Here is a 23,405-nt window from a genome sequence, read left to right on the forward strand (position 1 = left end):
TACAAGCCTTCCATGGTATTTCATTGTATGTCATGGGAATTCACCTAATAGAAACATGTATGTAGACCAGAAAGAGCTACAGTATAGAGCCCCCTTTTGCACTGCAGTGCAGACACAGTGATAACTGCAAAACAAAAGGACTAAATGATCAGATTATAGTTTGAGGCAGGACCAATGTACACAATCGTAATTAGAGACAAAAGGTATATTTTTTCATCTTGACTATTCATCTTCTGTAGTAAGTCACACTGCTTTGTGTGGAAAGCACTTAAAGCAAAATGAAATCCTGACAAAGTGTAATTAGGAGATAATTCCATGCTTGAAAAAAAGTTTATTTATCCCATTTTCATTCTGGAAACATTTATGAAAAAACATTCTTTTTTTTTTTACATCAAAACGGCCTCTGCAACACGCTAGTCCCACTTGTGTAGGAATGTGACCTACTGTACAAACTTGCTTGGTTCCCTACCTTCCATGGGATATCCAAAAAATTCACTGTCGTGAACGGAGATCAGCGAGTGGCTGAATAGAGAGCTGAAGAGATAGAAGAGGGGTATGATCCTGTTGGAGTCTTCTAGCGACATTGGAGAACCACGAGAAATCACCTGCAGCAGGGGCACCATGGACCTAAGAACACGTGGGGAAAAAGACATTCCCAGAAGTTCAAACTTACACACTTCTCTTCCCTGTCACAATAACACAGCCATCACATCTTTTACCGACTAGTGGTCTCAACATTCATTATTTATTTGAATGCTAAGCATTATTGTGCCCACATTTTTGTTTCTTGGTTTCATCCATGTACAGCACTGATTGCAACAGCACGTGTGAAGTAAAACAGTTTCAAAGCAAACAAATAAAATGCCTTTTTGCCACGAAAGGAGTAATAAACCACTTCGCTGGCGGGGATGTGAAGACAACTTTGTTTCTGCTGTAAAATATGGTTTAAAAATCCTTAAATTTGCTTATTACTCCAAAAAAAAAAAAGAAATAGTAACACAGTAGAAAAGAAAAGTTTGACAAAAGCCTTGAAATATTAAGATTTTTCTGTGTTTATTAAAAGGCCAATTTCCTTCTTGGAAAGTCCAATTCAAATCAGCAGACAAATATCCAAGCACTGATTTCTGAAACTTCAGAAGGCCTAAACAGGTATGAAAAACATTCTACATTTTTAGGTTTTGACACACGGAATGCCCTGTTTACTTTTTAATATTAAATCTATCACTCAAAACAGCACCCGCCTGTTGTTCCCTGTTTTTATCTCTGAGTTATTTACATTCCACATAAATCTTTGTTAAATGTGCCGAAAGCCTCTCCGTTGTGAGGCGCTTTGGTTTGCTCTTAAACTATGCTTTGGAGAAAGGAGTGAATAAAAAGCTTAGCAGCCCTCCAGTACCAACAGACTGAGCAGACATGAGGAAACATTTAACTAGCAGCATTTTCCCGTGAAATACCACACCTAGTGCTCTTCTAATGTCAGCAGTATAATTGCTGTTACACTGAGGCAAAACACATAAAAACCTTGAGAACTTGTGAAAAAAATGCTACTAAAAGCTTTTACTATACCCAGTGATCATCTTCGTCGTCATAGATGTTATCAAGTGCCAAAGATGCCTTAGGAACCTTGCATTGAACGCCAAGCTGTAGAGGAGTCTGAAAGCACAGAAAATAAGTTTAAATAAACAGTTTAAATACATTTCAGCTGCCAAAGTAAACCAACTATGCATATTAACCTCCAATAAAACCCATGCTAAATAAAATGTTGTTTCAGTATTGCTTCATATTTTCATAAAGATTTAACAATTCCCATGAAGCAGTAAGACTTATTTTTTAAATCTATTTACAGTACATGAATGATTTTTATATTTTAAGGGAAAAAAAAAACATTGCTTTGTTGTATTCATGAGAGGACATATAAAAACAGAAAATGGTTGAACAACACATCCCAAAGGAATTTCTCCTCCATATTAAAAGGTGTCACATTCCTTATGTGCAATGAAATAGATTAAATGACCCATTAAGCTTTATTTAGGTGAGGCACCTTCCATTAGTAAACTAGTTGACAGTGAGGGTTTCAGCCCAGGTCATAAACAGATCCTGGCTTCCTGCAGAGCCCATTTAAGTTAATGAAGAGAACAATGGTATAACACCACACCACACAAAGCTCAGGGGTGACCCACGTGAGCCTGCATGCTTCGACACCTTCTGAGAATTGCACCAGAGCAAATACGACTGGAACCTGCCCTTTTCAAACAATCCAAAGGACAGGTATAGCACACCGGCGAAAATGGACTCTACTCTGTGCATGTGCCTTCATCACACGCTGTGCTTTGTCTCCATTTACAAGGCTGAACCAGTGCAAGGTAGCACTGAGATGGTAATTGAGTAAAATAAAACCCCACATACAATAGCTCTTGCCCAGGAAACTAAACAATTGGAACCTAACTGCATTTCTGTCCCTTCATCCCCCTTGCTAACACAGGGTTAAGACTGGGAAGGAAAATATCACCTCCAGAAACAAATCAGATGTCACCTATATAAAAAACCTTGCTATCACTGTCTCGCCAATTCTTAATTAGAGAACAGAATAGCAAATGCAACTTAAACAGCAAAATCAAAGAGCAAAAAACTCATCCAAGATAAGGAACGACTGAAAAATATCTTTAAGAAATAAATCTAGATGCATGCCCATTTATCCACCACAGGAAACTGGAACACTTTTTTTATTGTTTTAATAGTGTGCTTGTGTTTGATTGGAATTAGAAACAAGGCACTAAAATGCTGACTGACAAGGCTGATTTAAAGAGTGTCAGAAGGAAGACCCCCCCTCTCCACAGGCACTGCCATTTCAATCATGAGATGAAGGCCTGCATATGCAATAAACTCAAAAGGGCAGCACCAGCAAAGGGGCAAAGTGCACATCTAAGGCATAAAAATGACCTTGAAAAGCCAAACATTTATTTATCCAGAACTGCGATATTAAAGCCTGTCATACACAAATAACACACATTTTATGAAATTGTTGGATTTTGGTTTCCTATAACAAAACACGAGTGATAGCTATGAAAAAAAGGACGCAAAACTGAAGCCTGTTCCTAGTCAAGACCTTAGGCACCGTGCTGTACCTAGTGACACAACCTAAAAACAGAAGTTACTCATCCCCCAGCCAATAATATTTTACTTATAATTGCAAGTATGGTATATAGTTGTTTTTTAAATGAACTTTTTTATCCAAAACTATAATGATCAAATTGAACACTGTTAGATGTGAAGGAGACTGAATATCTGCAAAACCCTCAAAGAAGTTATACAAAGTGACATTTACCTGCTTCATAAGTAATCAGCCCCCCAAGTCAGTAGTTGGTGGAAGCAGGGATTACAGTAGTACTCTCAGTATTTCTCGATAGGATTTCTACCAGCTTTGCAGAGTGGAGTGGTGTAATTCTGTGCATTCCTCCAATTCTGACAAGTACATGGGGAGCCATCAATGGACTGCAATCATCAAACCTTACCATAAATCTTTTATGGGATTCAATCAGGACTAAAAGGAAATTCACTCTCTTCTTTCTTGTCTGAGCACTTTAGCCTGCTGAAATGTGCATTTTCACTCAGTTTTAGCTCCTCAGAGGACTCAACCGGGTTTTCCTCTAATTTAGTCTAATTTTTTTGCTTCATCCATTTTTTCCTTCAGTCCTTCCCAGTTCTCACAGGTGAGAAGTAGCCCTGCAGCAAGATGCTGTCGCCGCCATATTACTAAGTTGGGATGCAGTTAGCTGGCTGATGTGTTGTGTTGGCACCAGATGTAACCCTTTGCCTTTAGACCAAAAAGTTCAATCTTTGTCTCCTTGAAGAAGTTCAAATTTGTCTTTTATAACCTTCTGCCAACATGCCTAAATATCAAATGAAATCTTTTTTTTTTTAATCAAGACTTCGTTCTTGACACTCACCCATAAGGCCAGGTTTATATAAGCACCAGGACATTGCCCATGTCCTGAACACCGACTCCCATCTCAGACACAGAACTTGCAGATCTTTCAAACTCACCACTGGTTCCGCAGTGCGATTCCTTAACAATTTCCTGCTTGCCTGCTCAATTTGGAAGGATGGCCTGATCAATGTAGTATCTGAACTGCATGATGAACACTCTACTTTTTAATGATGGGCTTCAGTGTACTTAGGGGAATAAGAAACCTTTGCCTGCATTGTGCCTCTCTACCACTTTATCCCTGATTTGTTTCGAAAGCTACTATCACGATGTGAGCTGTTGCTTGAAATTCAATATCCATATGAAGCAACTTAGAGACATTTACTTTTACAGAGACATTTACAATGCATTTACTTTGAAGTTCAGTTAAACAACTTTGGTTACACACAGAAACTTCTAATATAGTGGCCTACTGTATCAAACTAATCTGTTACACCTGAAATGACATAGGGCTGCCGTAATAAAGATGTTCAATACTTGAATGAAAAACTGAACGCTACAATGTAATTGAGAATATTCTAACTTTCTTTAAAACCTTATTTACAAACTCTCAGCATTTTTCAACTGCCCAGAGAGGTGAACACTTTGTGACAGTACTCAATATTTTAATTTGCCATTATACAAATTATGTTCACACTTGCAAAATAATGAGATTCATTAAAAAAAAAAAATTAAAAAGTAGCAATGTTTTTCATTAGCAGAAAGCCATAACACTTTAATCTCAGACTTCACTACAATGTCAATATCCCTCATACAAAGAAGGATCCGTTTTTCACATGTAAAAAAATACACCAAAATTAACATATCAATTAAGACGCCAGAGCACGTAAAACACACCACTTCCCTGTGACATGAAGCACTTTAGAGCAAGCGGTTTTAAAAGGGAAAAGATCTCATTAGAGAAATAGGTTTCAAAAAGGCCTGACAGCTCTGATTTGATCCTCTGCAGCATGAATGAGTCTCCCACATTTATCCGTTTGGAAATAACAGTTATCCACTGCCGGAAAATCCATAGTACTGTACATTACACACACATGGATTAACATAAATGCACCTCACTCTTGTCTTCACCCTACTAAATATGTTCAGCCCTTATAAAATACATAATTAGAAAAAGACTTACAGTTTGGTAATATATCTTAAAATGTATCGTACTTTGTCCAGTGACAAACCTCTAATAATTACTGCATTTGGGTATTTGGAGTGAAAGGGTTTTTTTTTCCCACTCTGTACTTCTGCTGGGACTAAGCAATTAGACCTACTCTAATATGAACTTTAATGGCACCTTTACAAAACAGCTGCAACTTTGTGTTAGATCGTCACAAAGAGAGTGGAAGAAATTACTTTGGTGCCTCATGTTTTTTCACCATGTAAACTACACAATTATAGTTGGTGTGCTAAGCAAACATCATCTGGGCGGCAGGCTTGCTTACAGTCCTTCTACAGCTGGTAATGACTGTGGCGCAGTGTGGCCGGCTGTATTATATGTGAAGCAAACACTTAGGGAACAATTACATCTAAGACCGTCCAAATGTTTAAGAACAGCATTTAGAATTTCTATAGGTATACCTTACATGTAAAAGACGAAAAAGGTTTAATCTGTAAAAGTAGAATTAAATAACCATTAGATTTATCCTTGAGGAGAAAAGAAACAAACCTTCCATATTAATATTTATGATATGCAGCTCCTGGGTTACAAACCCCATTTTAGATCACAATAAATTAAAATACAGCACAATATGTTCTTCTTGTAAAGCTATCCAATCCCACTCTACATTAAATCATCTTCTTCACTGAGCTAATTATTTTGTACAGATCTCCAATAATGACGAAGAGAGAGTAGGAGGATTTATGGTAAAAGTGGTAGCAGTGAAAAGGCAATAAAAAAAACTTAGCTTCCATTGAGTGGTTCAGTAAGCAGATTCCAATCTTTCTTGCAGTATATTTAAGGCAATTACAATTAGAGGTACGTCTGCTACCACGACACATAAGACTTAGATTAGAGCCCAAGGCTTCAAATAAAGGTCATGGATGAACAAGAAATTAGAAGAAACAGAGATCTTGGACAAAGAGAAACCAACCTCCACTTGCATAGCCACAGCCCACTTGACATATGCAAAAAGGAACGTCACATTTCTTGAGGCGTCCATAAAACTCAATTGTTTTAAATTAAACTCAAAAAGTTTTTTATTGTCCTGCCATACCACCTCTGCACTTGAGGCGGGTTCTTCATATTTTTGTAGCGTACGTTTTTTTTTGCTTACAGCTTACTGGACAGAGCAATCAGGAGTTATCCAGACTTCACACAGCTTCACGCCGTGTGTCAGTGGGGCAACACAGTAGACAGGCTTTAGCCCTGTGGAATTGGGATTTCAATTATCAAACTGAAATTGAATGATATGGTTATAAGGTTGTCTCGATAAAAATAAAAACTGAATAAAACTAGATTCCCTATACGACAGGAGAAGAAGTTGCCTCAAGAACTTGTTTTGACATGCAATATAATATTGCACGAGCAGTCCTCACAATAGCAATCCACGTCAAGAACTATAAATGTACTACTTGCTACAGAGAAGACATTTTCTTTGAGGAATCCCTTGGAAATGAAAAGAAGATTCAAACTTCAGCAGTGCCCATATCTAAGACAACCTATGTAATTCCACAGCATTATAATATTTGCAGTCTCTGTGCTGTCCACACCATTTCATAATCTTTGCTGCCTGCTAGGAAACACTAAATATATGTTTAAAGAGCCTGAAGCACTGCAAAAGGCAGTTTTATATACAGTATGTATTTCTACTTGAAGGACGAAAAGAAAGCCGTACTATGTAAAAATTTAGATGAAAAAAATGGACATGGATAAAAACGATACACCTGTGTATTATCTTTGTATATGCACACTTTTTACTAATGTAAAGGTTGTGTAAGAACACTAGTGGAAAGCTGACTAAACCTAATAGAAATTCTCTGTTTGTGTAATGACACTCCATGGATGTGCTGTAAATCAGCAGTCAGGAAACAGCAGCTGTGTTCACAATTACAGACAAATAAGCACACCAAGTTCTCCTTCCTTCGGTGGGCACCCTTGCCAGAAGTCTACCAGTAAACTCTGAGCAAGAGCAACGATTCGTTTAAGTCCAGTAATTATTAGCCAGGGAAGCCAGTTATTTACAGCAGTAAAGCCAGGCGCCCTAATTCAACAGCAACTATGATCTCCCCATCTCACATCCTGCCCTAATGCAATTATCCTGAAAAGAGCTAATTACCCTAATCGAGGAATGACAGTTTCACTGACATCTTACTTCCTCTGGCAGCCATAAACACAAGTGGGTGAAGACAGAAGCTAATTGGTTTGCTTCATCATTATTTACATTAGTGCTTGCCTTACTTAAAAGGCAACCTAAATGGGCAGAAGGAGTTGAAATAAATGACCTACTGCTAATACGTAAAGCAATCTGTTTACTGCTTCCTAAAACTTTTTTTTTTTCTGAATTCAATCCCTGGTCATTTTTCTCCTGTTCAGCACCACTTCAGTTCGGAGTAGTCGGCTGTGGCTGAACCTGCCCTGTCAGCCTGAAAGTGACGGAGACGAAGCAGTGAAGCCGGCGCGTACTTCCTCTGAGAGGCCCGCTTTTTCTGCGCACCGAAACTGGACAGACCCACTGTGCGAGTCAGTGTAGCTCTGACGTGGCTCAGACTGACAGTGCTGTGGAATTTGATCTACAGTAGATGCTCTGTACATGCTGAGAAAGACGCACAGACACCTGTCGAGTGGAAAGGTTGCAGAGAAGGTTTTTGCCATTTCGAGTAACCAGAATGTGTTGTCAAAAATTCCACTGTACTATGTATGTCGATCTTTATGTGAGTTTTAATACATATGCAGGAGGCTCTCTTAAACTCGACATTTAGGGTAATACAAGAGATTGAAAGGGGCTGCATTCAGGTGGTAAAAGAAAAGACTGAACGCAGAGAATGCAGTTTTGGGCGTCAGTTTGCTCCTGAAAATGCCCATTTTGTAACAAATAAAACCTCATTTCAGCACCTCACTGAACTGTACTCTGGCTTCTTGCAATCCTACAATGCTCCGTTCTGGACAGCCCTGGTCCAGCCACAGGGGGTCCATGAGCAATCACCAAGGCAACGCCCCCCCCCAACACCCGCAATGTTACAGTAACAGTTCCATGTTGCCTCGTTTCCTTGGCAAACTCAAGTCCCAGGTACGATCTGAATTCAGATTTTTGCGCCGCAAACCACTGTACCGTGAGAAATGAAGTCATATAGCGGGTAGCATTCTGCTATATGTGGGGAAAGTACTAAATATAAAGCAATAAAATGTGTCACTCAAAAACATTCATTTCTCCTTCAGGTAATGTAAAGACTCACTGAGAGTCAACGGAGTGAAACTGACACGAAATTGACAAACAATTAGTTTAAAATGATTCTTATTACAACTATAATTACGACTACTTAAACACATTACACGAATAGCTGTGTGCAACTGCTTTTATTTGAGAGTTGAAACCTCTAGTTGGGAGTGGGCCCAGAATGCAACCCCGCTATTTGCTAATTATGGGAAACTAATTATGGGAAATTAGTCGTTAATTTGGGCAGCAGTTTTCAGGACCTTATCTGCCGTGTAAATTGAGAACTACCTCTTGCTGGAAAAAAAAACACGAAATTCTATACGCAGCACCTCATACATATCACAAGCCCCTCAACCCCCGTGCCGCACAGCGCCAGTGAACACCGGTTGAATTTGTAGGGCGGATCCACCCAGGCGGTGAAGGGCCACCTCCTGCTGCACTCCGATGACTACACCCCCGCAGGGCCGCTCACCTCACTTTGGGGACCATCATGCGGTGCTGCACCATCAGCGTGTGGCAGATGGACGCCATCATGGTGAAGACCTCCTCGCTGGCAGCGTCCCTCCACACCAGGTTCAGCAGGGCGTTCGTCTGCTGCTTGGTGTCCAGCTTGTGTACGCACTCCTCGGTGATGAACTGCACCGATATCCTGGTGTCGTCCTGCCAGCACAGACAAGAGAGAACGGCAACGGGCCATAACCTTCGCCAGCCAGCAAGCGCAAGCGCGTGCCTTCTATCAACAGCTGCCTCCGACAGGCAACAGATGAGATTTGCATGAAGAAATAAAACTATATTTAGCTGAGGAACTTTCTAGGGAAAGAGCAGTAAACATTCCAACTGAACAGTTGGTAAAGGCCAGGGGGAAATTTGGCCAAGACGCCAAGGCAGCAATAATTATCATTACCTAATAAATTCTGAAGCCTAGCCTGAAGTCTGGCTGAAAAGCTGGAAAAAAAGTTTAAGCAGGATATGAACCTTTAAGTTTTATGAAACTACAAAAACTACCACTATAGGCCACTATAAAGCATTTATTAGCTATAAATTACCAACTACTAACAGCTAAACAATGCCTTTCCACTTCCAATAGCTTTCTTTTGTGCATGTTAGAGATATGCCTGTTACCTGTGTGGACACTGCTTTGATGCTGGTGTCATCTTCGTCTTCAGAGTCACTCAGTACTTCCTGTCTGATGTTGGCCACTGATACAGGGAGCTGGGGCAGCAGGGTTTGTAGTGTTCTCAAGTACAGCAATAAACCCTCTTCTGTGAGACCACCTGCCAGCACACAGAGAGAAAAAGCCATGTGCATCACAAATCCAAAAAGGTTAAACCCTCTGCTGCTTTGGCGATGCTTTAAGTAAAATTACACCAATACAAAGGCAAAAATAATGTTAGCGTTCTAGTTTGATTAAAGTAACTGCGAGTCTAGAAAGGGGTTATGAAGGTACAAAAGAAAGAAATAATATTAAAACACACATCTAAATTGGGCCCCGGCTAGCTCTGCTGGTAGAGTATTAAGACTCATAATCTCAGGGTAGTGGGTTCATGTCCCACATTGGGCGCCAGGTCCTCCATGTTGGAGGTTGGGTACAAGGCTAACAGGTCTGTCCTGTAAAAAACGAATGTTACAGAAACAGAAACAGGATGTTGCTGCCCCTAGATGCCGGAAGGCATAGCGGGCAAACATCCATCCAACCACACATCTAAAACAAGGAAGGTCATCTAGTCTGCTCTCTTCTTTTATGCCCAATTATGCTGCCTTGGTTCAAATTGCCTACTGACGCATAATGCAGTGATAGTCCAAGAAACAGGTGAAGCGTTGCAATTTTCAGATGAAACCTGCCTGCCGCCCAGTCATGGCCAGGGCTCCTCCAAGTACTGACGCCAACTTCTAGATGGGTCTATACTTATCAAAGAAACAGATCCTCACGTGTTTGTTGATATCGACCTCTTTGGTTCCGCATTTGAGACACAACAATGTCAAGACATCCCGTCCAACCTTGACGTCCTCAGACACCACTCAAACAAACACCTGCAACTGCGCAATATCACTTGGGTCCACCGACGCATCACACTGAACTGAGAACCACTGGAAAGTCCCTCGTGCTCCTCCTGCTTCATTACGTCGGCCGACAGCATGGAAACTCTCCTCGCCTCCGTATCGGCACACAACTCAGAAATCGGGAAAAAGTAGCGCCGCACAGGGGACGTCAGCCCGTCCGGGTCCCGCCCCTTACCTAAGTGCGTCTCCCCCACCGCCAGGACAAAGTAGAAGAGCCAGGGCGCCTTGCGTCTGGGCTCCGCGCCGGCGCTCCCGGCCCCCAGCATCGCGCCGAGAAAGGGCTCAAAGGGGAAAGAGCAGCGAGCGTCGGCCAGCGCGGGGATGAAGAAGTGGAATATCTGCTCCGTGAAAGGCGCGGATATGAACTCCTCGGTGAAGGCTGCAAACACATACTGTCTGGAAAACACAAACAGGCCCCGGGTGCACGCATTATTCAACAGGCTTGAGAAGGAGAAAAAACAAACACAACCCTGCTGTGCACACAACACTTACAGGCCCTGTACTCTCCATACTCAAAATGCAGAATACATTAATGTATACCTGATTCCTATCAGTGGGGAGGAGATCAGACTAATGAACGCAATTCAAACGAGGAGGTCTTGACTGGTAAAGGCCAGGGGGAAGTAGGTAGCACCCCGACTTTTTCAGAGAAACGCCCTGAGATTTGTAATGACCACCGAGAGTCAGCACCTCTGTTTTACTTCTCACCTTTTTTACAGTATAGTGTCCCCGTCACTATACTGGGGCATTAGGACCCACACAGGCCGCATTGTGAGCGCCCCCTGCTGGCTCCACTAACACCTCTTCCAGCAGCATCCTTTGCTTTCCCAGGAGGTCTCCCATCCAGGTACGGACCAAGCTCACACCTGCTACTATACCAGGAATTGTACTTTTCCAAACAGGAATCAATAATATAAGCTTTCACTTTAGCCACTGTTCTTTGTCACATTAATACCTTAACCGTTTGGGAATTTTAGAATATTGTCATCATTGTTTAACTTAGCTTTGACACATAACACAAATGAATCAAATATTAATGTTCTGTCTGTCCATCTTCCTAGTGAACCTATTTTCCTCCTCAGTCACCTCTGACTGTGCTTACACAGTAATAGAATCAAGCAGTAAAGTGTGTGGCCAAAAAAGGGTGTTTCAAGTAAAGTCTTAACTGCTAAATGAAAATAATTTATTACACAATGTTTTCAGTAAGTTACTCACTCACACACACGAGGTCTCACGCAGCTTACTTAGTAAAACCAAGGAGCCACTACAATGCCAGGACTCAACCCAACCGAACAGACGCCGTGGTTGTTGGTGACTCCATGTCAGGGAACACCACAGGAACAGTTTGCAGGAAAAATTCATAGTACAGAGCCTACAGTGTGCTACTGTACATACACCCTTTTTCCCACATAGGGTGGGGTAACACAACAGGGTAACTCTGTATGTCAAAACGTGCAGGGCAACAAAACAGCAGGAAATTTCATTTCAGAATTTACAAAAGTTCACCTTTTATACCAGACCTCTCTTGACCTCTACTACAGACGTAGCCTATGTTATTCAGAATTCCAAAGTCAGAAGGCAATAGGAACACCTCACTATACAGTGAGACAAGGAATGTCTGTCATGAGATCAATTGCTTGGCTAAGGGATTACAACAGGCTCTTCAGACAAGGCCCACTGATGATTACCGCTAATTAGAAAACTGAAAAAAACAAACCGGGAAAATAACAGGAAATTACACCCATATCAGGAAAAGTTCAGAGCTTAATTCTGAGATTGTAATTCTAGAACAATTATCAGAAATATACCTAGTAAGTATATAGAAAGCCTGGTTCGTTTAAACCTTTGTGGGTTGTTGAGATTTGAGAGTCCTGCCTCTGAATTCTGAGGTGGATAACATCAGAGCCCATTTCCCAAAGAGTCAGATGAGAATTTTGTGCCACTAAGCAAACCGATTGTCTGCCAAGTTGAAGGTGCACACTCTGTAAAGTCTTCCTTTGGATGATTTTTTTTTAATTCCACCACTCTTGAGTTACTGTTTGTATTTGAATAATTCATGTATGAACGTATCTCTTTCCTCATCCTTGAAAAAAATCATAAATCTGATAATTGTGTGTATCTAATAAACATAAAAAATATACACAGACCTTGTATAAAACTATTATTTGACAACCAACAACGTGAATATTTACTATGCATATATACATATACAGTGTGTAAAGAGATCTGTCACGGAGTCTTAGTCCCACTGCTTGCAAATATTGCTGTACATCAATGAAAACTCTGAATTATTTTTTATATCAAAGAAAGCATCCTATGATATATGAGCACTTTTAAATTTCTGACACAAAAACAAAAATTTAGGACATATAGGACAGTAACAAATATGATGGAATTTTTATACAAGCTATAGTATCAATGGACACAAAAAAGCCTTTGATACAATATATTTAGATTTCCCAAATTTATGTGGTAAGGTTCCACAGTAAAGGCAAATGTTCAAGTTGAATTAAAATGGAAAACAGCAAGAAAATAGCATGTGAGTAATTACAATTTCTTTGGGTCTTTTAGTGTCCAACCATATGTCCTTTAACAGTACTTAGTAACGCACAAGCAAATTTGTATTAGTACCACACTAGTATACAGAGATAACATCATAAATTAATTTTCATTTATATGGAAACTATATTTTCTGAAGAACTGTAACTTTAACCATTCTCATCAAATGCAGCTGTTTAACTACTGTGTTTGATTGACCTAATATTAACTAAGTGACAAAACTGCATCTAGTTTCTACAGACTACAACTCTTTCTTACTTTTCTTTACAAAGAAAGTCAACAAACGTGCGCAGCTAACAATGTTCAGAATGCAGGGCAAACACTTGATAACTCTCCTCTTGTTAAGCTATAAAAGTGAGCCAGACTCCTCAGCTGGTTGTAAACAAACTAGTGAAGCAATTACAGTGTCCTTGTAACCAGTGGAACGAATAGCTTCCAGTTTCAGTTTACAGGGTGATTTTACTGTGAGTCACCGGGACAAAAGAAATGCTCGACCCAAGGTACATTTTTAGAGGGCTGTGATGTAGAATCCCCAGTGCAATATTTCCACCAGTCCAAACAGGACGGGAAGACCAGTTTAAAGATGTCGGGCACAGGCACAGTGCTCTTACCTTGCTCCCTCTGCACAGGAGGAGTATGTAAAGTGCAATGGCTTCAGAATGTGCTCCAGGAGAGTGCTAGCAAGAGGAACACGAGGAGCGTCGCGATATTCTAAACTTGGAGGAAGCTTGTAATTGACTAGAATGTAAAGGGATCTGTAGTACCCTGAAAGACAGTGAAAAAACGAATTCTATAAAATAAATGAGTATTCCACATTTCAGCCATTAAAGGAATACACTACTCTAAATTATATATCTACCAAGACATTTATAGTATGATCATTTGATATTCATGTTTAGAATCCTTTACGTTACAATGATAAATTAAGTTTGCAAGGTATATTACCAAATTAAAGACGGACACGAAAACATCTGGAAAAACAGCCCTGGAAGGATACTGACCTTTATGTACCATATAGTGCAAAATTTGTTCAATTAAAGACGCTACACAATTAGCATCTTGAAGAACAGGCAAATAAGTTATCTCTGAAGAAAATATCTCCAGCATTCTCATGGGAACGGCAACATTCAAATTGTCATCCTTGCAAGTCTGCAAAAGTCTAGGAATTAAACAAAAACATGATTATACATCGTGGTTATCCTCTGCCGCATTATTCAGAAGTATCTGCAGTACTATCTGATTTTATTATATGAAGATCACCACTTCATTCCATCTCCCTCCCTCCATGACAGATTTTGGGTAGTTCTAAATATAAGATCACCAATGTGCCCCAGCAGTGCAACTCTTTACAAAGCTACTAGTGTCAGAGGAATTAAGTCCTAACATGGTTTCACAAACTCAGAACACTACAGTAAACATACCATGTCTGAACACCAAATAGTAAAAATGCAGCAAACTAAGCGTGACTAAATTCAGGACACTCTACAGGAATGATGGCTTGTGGAAGTTTGGACTTCTGACACTATTCTAACAACTGGGTTAGTGTCTCCTCTCATCTGTGCCTTTTTAATATACCTTCCTAGGATAAAAAAAACATAAAATTCAGCAGATACATAGAGAGCTTTTCAAGAAATTAATGTTATTAAATATTTGATGGATTTTTAGTACTCACGGTGTGTGATAAAGACAGAAACATGTCCCAGACTCTCTAGGTAGGCCTGTGAAGCCATTTTTTTTGTGTGAATTCAAATTAATTCTGCCTTCAAACTGAACCGCATGGCAATTAACACACGCAAACCCTAACTTAAAGGCTGATGTTTGCAATAAAAAATTGGATGAGGAAATCATACAGTATAATTAGAAATACTATTTAGCAGGTAGGGCTCTTTGCTCTTGCGTACTGAAAGAGCTCTTATATTCCTGGGCAAAGCATATAACTCATAAGAGATTCAAATTATAAAAATACTAGTGTCACATTCAGGTGAGTTTACGTATTTGCTAATTTTCCTACTACCACAGAATACAATACAGTAGACTCGCAATTTACATGAGGGTTAGGGATTTTGAGTAGACTGTAAAGCCGAATTCGCATACAGTCAAATTTTACCATATAACCCTTCTAAAAACCCTCTACTAACCTCTTATGGTAATACAATATATTACATCCAAGTATAAAAACATTAAATAAATAGAATTGATTCTATATTTTGCAGGGCTGACTGCGTAAACCTGCAAATTGAGAGTGCGTAAGATGCAAGTCGACTGCATAAAATTCTACTCATACTGAAGGCTACAGTTCTCATAATATATACTTCCTTAATGGGCTTGGTTGAGATTGAAGTTCTTCAACTAAACCAGAACAGTCCTGGTTTAACCAAAATGTGATCAACTTTTAAAAAAGGATGTTTTAATTTTTGGTCTAGTGGAATGGATAGACTATACCTGCAACATAAGCCCAGCAACCTCTTTATCTGAAAAACACACGTCTGTTGGTCAGGACCCGCCAGTTGCTTGATAAACTGGACGTTGGACTTCACCAAATTCTGGCACATCCATATCTGCAAAAAAGTGCATATTCAGCAGCAGCTTCTAATTGACTTCATCACCCTGTTAGAGGCTAGATATCAGCATTATATCAATAGCGAATCACTGCAGACTTGGGCCAACATGAACGTACTTTGAGTACATCTCATATTAACACTGTGCTCCTAATCCAGGGATGGAAATAAGATTCTCTGTGCATTACAGGTTGAACCATTTCAGGTTTTAAAACCTGTTGGCTATTAAAATGAAAACTGCAAGTCCCCCCCCCCAAAAAAATGTCATATCATTAATATCACTGGTCCTCTTACCAATCTATTTGAATCTTCACTCTGTCGGTAGAAAAATAAAAGCTGTCGTACTAAAAGAGTCAGGTTGGCTCCATCGCTAAGGGAAATCCCTCCGCCTGACTGTGCTAGACAAGCACAGCGATCAAACTCGCTTCTCTGAATGGCATGCTGGAAAAAGAAAGGGATACGTTAAGAGAAAGTGCAGAACTAAAATCAATTAGGGAAGAGCTGGAAAACCAACACAAAAAAAGCTGTTCTTCCAAGGTATGCGAAGATCAGGAATCTCTATTAGCACACATGAATTCAAACCCTTTAACAGACAGACTTTTAAAAGACATCCATTGCATCACTAATATTCTTTACAAGTTTGATGTTATGTTTTGCTCCTAAAAGGTCATACGTTTATAATATCAAAAGCCTATTATACTGAGTTAAGGATACTGGCAAATCCTGTATGTTACAAACTTGAGAGACAGCTGATTCAGTGGACTGCAGAATTAATTCATTAAAGCTTCATATGAAAAAGTTACACAAAACAATAAAAAGCACCTTATTTATCCACAGACGCAAAAATGTAAAAGAAATTACAAGTGATGAGTCATTTAAAAACACTTAATCTATGTCAATTTAACAAACAGTGTATGTGCGTAACTGAGAACATCAGGGATTGGAAATGAAAAAACACCTTTTTTAGAGGTCTTCTGTTTGTCATCGTATAAAGCATCGTGTGTGCATGTCAGAACTATTTCAATATAAGGAAAAACATACCTGTTGTTTCCTATCTTTATATCCTCGCACGTAGGACTGAATAATAATTGCATTTTTCAGTCTTCGTCTTTCATCCTGGGAAGGAATTGCAGAGACACTCAGTAGATAATTAACAAAAGCCCTTGTCAAAACCTTTTTTCCAAGTAAGCGGTGTTGTAATAAACAACGAGCACTGGGTTCTGTAAGGATGTGGTACTGAGAAGCTAAACAACGTTTTCAGGAAGACAGAGGCGTCCTCACTGATTCTCATCAGACTGTTTAAAACTGTTTTCACTCGTATACTGAAAATCCTACCTGTATCAAACAAGGAAAATGTCATATATTTGAGTGCAAAAAAATGGTGGACCTAGTGAAGAACTGACACAGAAGACAAGCTCTCCAGTAACATAAAAAACACTTTTGACACAGAAACATATTTTACAAATGATCTTTTAAGAACTGCCCAAAATCTATATATACTGTAGGATATGTGATAAGTATTGCCTCACAAATAACTGAGGCACAAGCTCACCAAGGAGCAGGTGATGAGCACAAGAGAAACCTACCGTCTGTTGCAATCATTATCATCATTACGTCCTGTACATCCATCTGCAATCAGAATTATCATCTATTTTTTCCCCGGGTAGAATTGCAACAACCATGATCCTATCCCAACAGTCCTACAGCCTGGTCAGGACAGTCTATAACAGGGCACCACACTCAAACAGGGACAAGTCAGAATTCACCTAGCCAGAGCACAAACTTAGAGATAACCAACACCAACATGGGGGGAAAAACCTGCAAAAACCAGAGATGAACCCAGGATCTACCACGGCACACTCATCGACATAGTATTGTTGTGTAAAGTACAACATGACATGTCGATTAAAACCTACAATGTACACCTCATTACTCTAAATTGTAAAGCAGTAACAGATAAGGTACGGCTTTGGAGCCCCTTGTGAACGTCTGGTACATTTTAGTGTCTTTGGAACCGCTCAACTCATGTTTTCAAATGATTTTAATGTATTAATATGAAATGTGTACTGTCAGTTTCTAAAAATACTACTTAGCACACAACAGTCAGTGGTCTTCAAGATGGCTGAGGGCCACACATGGGGATCTTGACTTAGCCAAATTCCACACAGACAGCTCTGTTCACTGAACTGGGTGGTAGTGGTGCTGTTGCAACGAACCTACAGTCCCCTACACTTAACACTTAAAACATCCAGTTCAAGTATGACTAACTAAAAAGGGCTGGCATCATAAAAGTGAGTGCAGTGGTCTTACAAGATGAAAAACTTGCCAAGCTGTGAACATACCAAAAAACAAATTACAAGGAAATCCCTTGACCCTTGACAACAGGTGCTGATGTACAAGAGTAAATACTGTAAATAAGTAAAGTGAATTTCCCACCAAATGCTCTTCACCAGTGGGTCCTGCTCACTTCTCAGCTTTTGTCCATTGCACATCCATATATATATATAACTACCCTTGTTCTAAAACGATGTTGGCTGGTCAGTCTTGCACTGCCAATTGGACCACTGAAATGTCAATCTACATGGGGTCAGACAGAGGAAAAGCCAATGGCTCAAGATCCAGACTATAAATGAGGTGTCAAGTATCAAGTCAAAACCAAAATCATCAATGCAATGCACTGAACTATAGCCTCTGCTATGTATGGGCACATGCTGTCATGTTGCAGAATAAGACTGGTAAACAGGCATCCATGCAGTAGAAAGACAATATCTGAGGATCAGAAATGCTGCAGCTCACTCACCGCATACAGTACACTGATGGGAGTGGCATTCAGCTTTTACCCTACCCATGCTGCAGAACTGAACTCACACTGTCAATCTCTCCAGCTGTCCAGACAAGAAGGTTCAAGCAACAGTGCTGGGTGTTGCACTGGTCAAGATCCAGCCAGTCCTCGTTATATTACCAGAGCATCCATAACCTCATAAGGCAATGGCAGAACTGACCGTGGCTGTGCCCGGGGAATATGTTGAAAAGTAAAACAATCTTCTCTTCCTGAAAAGCATATTCATTAGATAATTTCCGAATTAACTTGTTCACGCGCACTCATATTTATTTGTATCTACGAGAGCCCAGTTATATTTGTCTTTATCCTAGGGCAACAGCTGATAATGACCTCTGTGAGTGCCGTGTAAGATGAGGTCATGCATGACTATTCCACAGCTCACACTGCTTTCGGTGGTTTTTAGTAACTCAGCTATGTTCAGTTCCCATTTGCTGTGTTCGAGGGCTCTTTTAGCTAGCCAAATTATTTTTTTGTAACCTTACCTCCCGTTTTCGTCTTTCTTCTTGTGTCCGATGCAGAAGTGATGCTTTTTCCTCCTTGAAATGATTAAAGGGAACAGTTAAACACAGGCTAGAAATCATTCCATAAATAATAATTCTTCGTACTTAGATAACACTCTTCATCTCAAAGAATCCCAACACTCTTTCTACACAATACAGACTTCGGTCACACATGGGAAACACAGCAGACCACCTGTACAGCAGATCAGGTGAAGTAAGAAATTGCTCCAACTGTTTAATTATAGGGGAACTGTAGGTTGGCAAAATTGTACAAAACTACCACAGGATCTTTAATGACGAAGCAGTCAGGACCTTGGTTAAACATCTCATCCAAAGGACAACGTCTCCCACAGCAGTGTCTCAGGTCACCATACTTGGGTTTTGGTTTTGGACATTCTGGTCCACAGGGGAAAAATACCACGTACTGATTTACCAAAATCACTTAAAGTAGCCACCTGGTTTTCAATGGAGGCATCCCATTCCATTACTAACCTGGCCCAGCTGTGCTCAGCTTCTGAGGTCTAAGGGCTAGAAAGTGGTACTACTCCCCAAGTCACATCAGAGGCAAACTGTGAATGGGTTCCTAAGGCAACATCACACAACTAACAGTGCACTGTTGGGTTGGTATTATTGGTATTGGCTAGGGTTCTCTCTGCAATGATGGTCTCCCTGCAATGATGTCAGTGAGGGATGTGTTGCTTCTCTAATTGGTGCTAACCCTCCCATAGGTCATTATGGAGCTAGCAGTCTGTTACACCAAAAATGGTTCTGATGGGTGAGCAGATTCTTATTCTTGCTGTGGAGAAATCATTGACGTTTGCCAAGATGCAAAGAAACAATTGACCATTCCAAACTGGGCAGGTATACGATTGACAAAAACAATTGTACTAATAATGGAACAGAAAGCCATTCAAAAAATCTGGAAATCGTCAACAAACCAAAAACCGTTTAATCCATGCCCCTGACATAACAAAAACATAACTTAACAACTATAATATAATAAGGGTAGACAATATTTTCATGACAAAATGTTTCTGCATAGAATAGGAAACAAAGAACAGTGATTTAATTTGATGTTGGGATTCAAAACCACTTTCCGCTAAAAACAGCAGCCACGATTAAGCACCACAACATCGAAACGTCATGAGAAATCCAGAATAACATCCACGATCATGACAGGACAACTACTTTTTATCATTAAACATCAGATCTGTTTTTTTCTAAAATCAATAACAGTGCATTCTCGGAGCTGCACTAAGCAGCTGAATACTTTCGCATTCCACATCTGCTGCAGGGACCTCCGTCACTCACAGAGACACACTTTGGTTACTGGGAACAATCCGTGAATATACAGTGAAGATATCCCAAATCTGCGGAACTACAGTGACTCAAACTTGAATCTCACCTTTCTGCTTGCTCCCCCCAGAGACACCTTGGGTCTTGTTTTGAAATCGCCTTCAAAGCTGAACATGGCAACAGTTATTCATTTAGCACAAGGTCTTTTCATGAACGGGAGGCACTGGAACCTGGAAAAGAGCAAATGACTATATGAAAAAACAAAGTTCCACAGACACCCATAGCCCAGAGTGAAACCAAAAGGCAGTCACTGTAAAAGGAAGCTGTCACAGTGCATGCGACTCAACTGCAGGGCGTGTACTTCCTATCTGATATCTGACAGAAGCGTGTAATAATTCCACTTTCTTTAATAAGGTAAAGCTGACTCAAGACCTAGAGGATGTCAGATTTGTAAAGCTCTCTATTAGACCTCAAAAGCTCTGCTTTCAGTCCATAAATGCCCAAAGAATCCTTAGCACTTCAGTAAATGAAACTGCTGGAAAAGTCCCTTATGTTTAAGCAGTACTCTTAATCGTGTGATTCAGCAGCTCACACTGATAATCTGACTAAGAACGGTACCAAATCATGTCAGATAGCAGATAATGTGCCCTTGGTGCCTTTAAGCACCAAAGGCCTTGTTCTTTTGTTTTGAGGTGCAGTATTTTAATTTCTCATCTTCTCATCTTTCCCTAAGTAAAATTATTATTAAATAACACATGCATGAATCTTGGATATACTGTACAAACAGGTTAGACATTGGTCTCCGAAGAAGCAGACACCTGATACAGAACAGGATTCTGATGCAGCTCTAAGACTTAAGGCTGTTACTGCTAAACCTCTGTGAAAGTGACTATTAATGACTTTGAAGCCTGGTAACCATAGTCAATACAAATAAAAAACATGCAAACATAATCTATAGAGGATACTGCAGGGAACTGTGTCAGCTTGTGAGCTGCAAGGAGCAAAAGCAGAAGTTATTTCCAGACTGAAAAGGAAAGACAATCATTCCAGCAGTAAAGCCCTGACATCTGAAGAAGTTGAAGGCTCCACAGTTGAAAGAGTGTGATTTTACTCTTTTTGTTTCACAGTGTGCAACTAACTTGTCATTATTAATAATTCCTTTTCCATGTTTTACAGTCCAGATTTTTCAATAATAATTTTGACCGAGAATGGCTGTTTACTCTAAGAATTTGATTAAGTTGTCCAGTGCAATAAGGGCTAAAGCAGATAATAAGATATTCATTTTAAATAAAGGTCGCAATGAGCAAATTTAATTTACTTTTCAATTTAAACATACAGTTTAGTTTCGGATCTGTGAAAAGATCATATTATTATGACATAATAACCTAGCAATGATTATTCAATAAAGGCTTAGTACTTAGTCTTCAAATGTCCAGATTTTCTGGAGCCTGATGAACACCCAACACACTGATGGGCTCAATCCAGATACCATTAGTCACGATAGAAAGCTGACAACCTTTTAGTGGAAGGTAGAAACAATACATCACAGCACAACACCAAGCTGGACAACTTGCTCAACTGAATGTACTTAAAACATTAAAAATGTCAAGATAAAACGGGAGAGGGCTTGTCACAACTCATGGCTGAAATCGCCGATATTTCCACTGCACAAGCCATCAATAATACAAATCTTCAGAAACCAATTCCAGATCACTGTTGCATTTGCTAGCAATGGTTTCTTCCAGCCCCAAAATTTCCCACTTCAGGCAAAACCCCGAAAAGAGTTTCTAGGAAGAACCTACAAAACCAAGAGACAACTCTTTGTATCACATTACCATTCATACCCTCCCTTGCTGCAAGCATGTCACCAGACACCTAATTCGTGATACGGCACCTTTTAAAAGTGGCAGTAAATGTGAAACTGGACACGGACCATGGGGGAATTAAGTGCCAAATGCAGTGTTGGTCTTACCACTGCTAAAGCCTCTGAGAATGAAGTGAGTGTTTAACGGTCTTATTTCACACATTTCATAGTCTTCTCTCTATGTGCAGACTCTGTCGAACTTAAACAGCAGTTAAACAGCAACAACTCTTTCCCAGCTCAAACTCTCTCCTCTCTTTGGGGTCAGCTCATTCAAAAGTTATCGGTGAGCACTTGTCATGATGTTCATTCAACCCATGTTTTTCTTTAGCCCATGACAGCATAAATTCCTGGTTTCTAGAAAAAACAAAACAAAACCACAGCATCCCACCTTATTCACCCAAAGCACAACGATTTCCTCTTTAGCGTCCAAAGAAAGAATGACTCTCTTCACAATGATAAGCTTTGATACACAAAGGATAGGCAACATCATGCAGGTGGGTTTGTGTGTGCTCTATATTGTGCTGGCAACTGTGACATTTGGTTCCAAGACCGCTTATTTAAATACAGTACAATTCTGAACTTTGTAAATAGAGATAACTTTTCAATTCAAAAATTAAAAAAAACTGTTAGACAAGTCTAAGAGCAACAGTCTTTGTAGAGGTACACAGCATGCTGTACAATAAGTTTTTAATTCCATGTCATATGACACACACAAAAACATTCAGGTCTTGCCATCTTCATCAAAAAGATCTATACTTCATACATCATTAACATTAATCAAATTATCACGCACTGCATAGCCTGTCATAAGGATAAGAGGGTCCTCCTTTGATTAGTAACCTGCCTGGACTTTGTCCTGCTTGCAATGCAAAACTCACTCCATACAGAAATGTAATTTATTCAATATTAAGTGATGGCAGAAAAATACAGATAAGCCACGCTGTCCAGTGTTTCCATCACAACCTCACTAAACGGCATAGTTTGAGAGAGAGTTTATCTGAGCTTTAGTCTGGACCAATGCCACTGTACTGTTAAACAGCTTGAGACAATCCAGGATTTGTTAGATATACTCCTACAGAGACGAAGCTTAACAAACCCAAACGGGCCGAAGGCCACAGCACTGAACATAAGCACCTAGCAATGTTTAACAGAAAAAAAACAACGAAGCGAAAGCTGGAACAATTCTGATGGACACTCTTCTGATTAGCTCATCAAAAAAATAAAACACAAACGCATAGAGTCTGTTAAACTTGGTACTGTACGTTAGCACCTTGCTGTACCAATGACCACATCAACTAGCAGTGGCCACTGGCCCATACAGCAGTCGTGCGAGGCGCCCCAAATAACGTCACCTGTTCTAAATTAAAAATGCCCAC

General features: G+C 39.9%; 1 protein-coding gene across 3 annotated transcripts in view; it reads right to left on the minus strand.

Annotated features, from left to right (window-relative positions):
* ube3c (ubiquitin protein ligase E3C) overlaps positions 1-23,405 on the minus strand; it is a 55,603-nt gene that overhangs the window by 31,281 nt on the left and 917 nt on the right. For all 3 annotated transcript variants that reach the window (XR_015940979.1, XM_088643838.1, XM_088643839.1), the window contains exons 2-13: positions 20,275-20,395; positions 18,852-18,905; positions 16,569-16,643; positions 15,822-15,968; positions 15,412-15,527; positions 13,971-14,128; positions 13,581-13,734; positions 10,586-10,806; positions 9,472-9,623; positions 8,822-9,009; positions 1,567-1,653; positions 470-627 (exon numbers count right to left, since the gene is read on the minus strand). Coding sequence is in view for 2 of the 3 variants with exons in the window: in XM_088643838.1 (XP_088499964.1) it covers positions 470-627; positions 1,567-1,653; positions 8,822-9,009; positions 9,472-9,623; positions 10,586-10,806; positions 13,581-13,734; positions 13,971-14,128; positions 15,412-15,527; positions 15,822-15,968; positions 16,569-16,643; positions 18,852-18,905; positions 20,275-20,340 (1,576 nt within the window). In the remaining variant the exon portion in view is untranslated. The remainder of the gene's footprint in view (positions 1-469; positions 628-1,566; positions 1,654-8,821; positions 9,010-9,471; positions 9,624-10,585; positions 10,807-13,580; positions 13,735-13,970; positions 14,129-15,411; positions 15,528-15,821; positions 15,969-16,568; positions 16,644-18,851; positions 18,906-20,274; positions 20,396-23,405) is intronic.

This window comes from Lepisosteus platostomus, chromosome 8, assembly GCF_059453375.1.
Source record: "Lepisosteus platostomus isolate fLepPlt1 chromosome 8, fLepPlt1.hap1, whole genome shotgun sequence".
In the NCBI taxonomy this organism is placed as follows: Eukaryota; Metazoa; Chordata; class Actinopteri; order Semionotiformes; family Lepisosteidae; genus Lepisosteus; species Lepisosteus platostomus.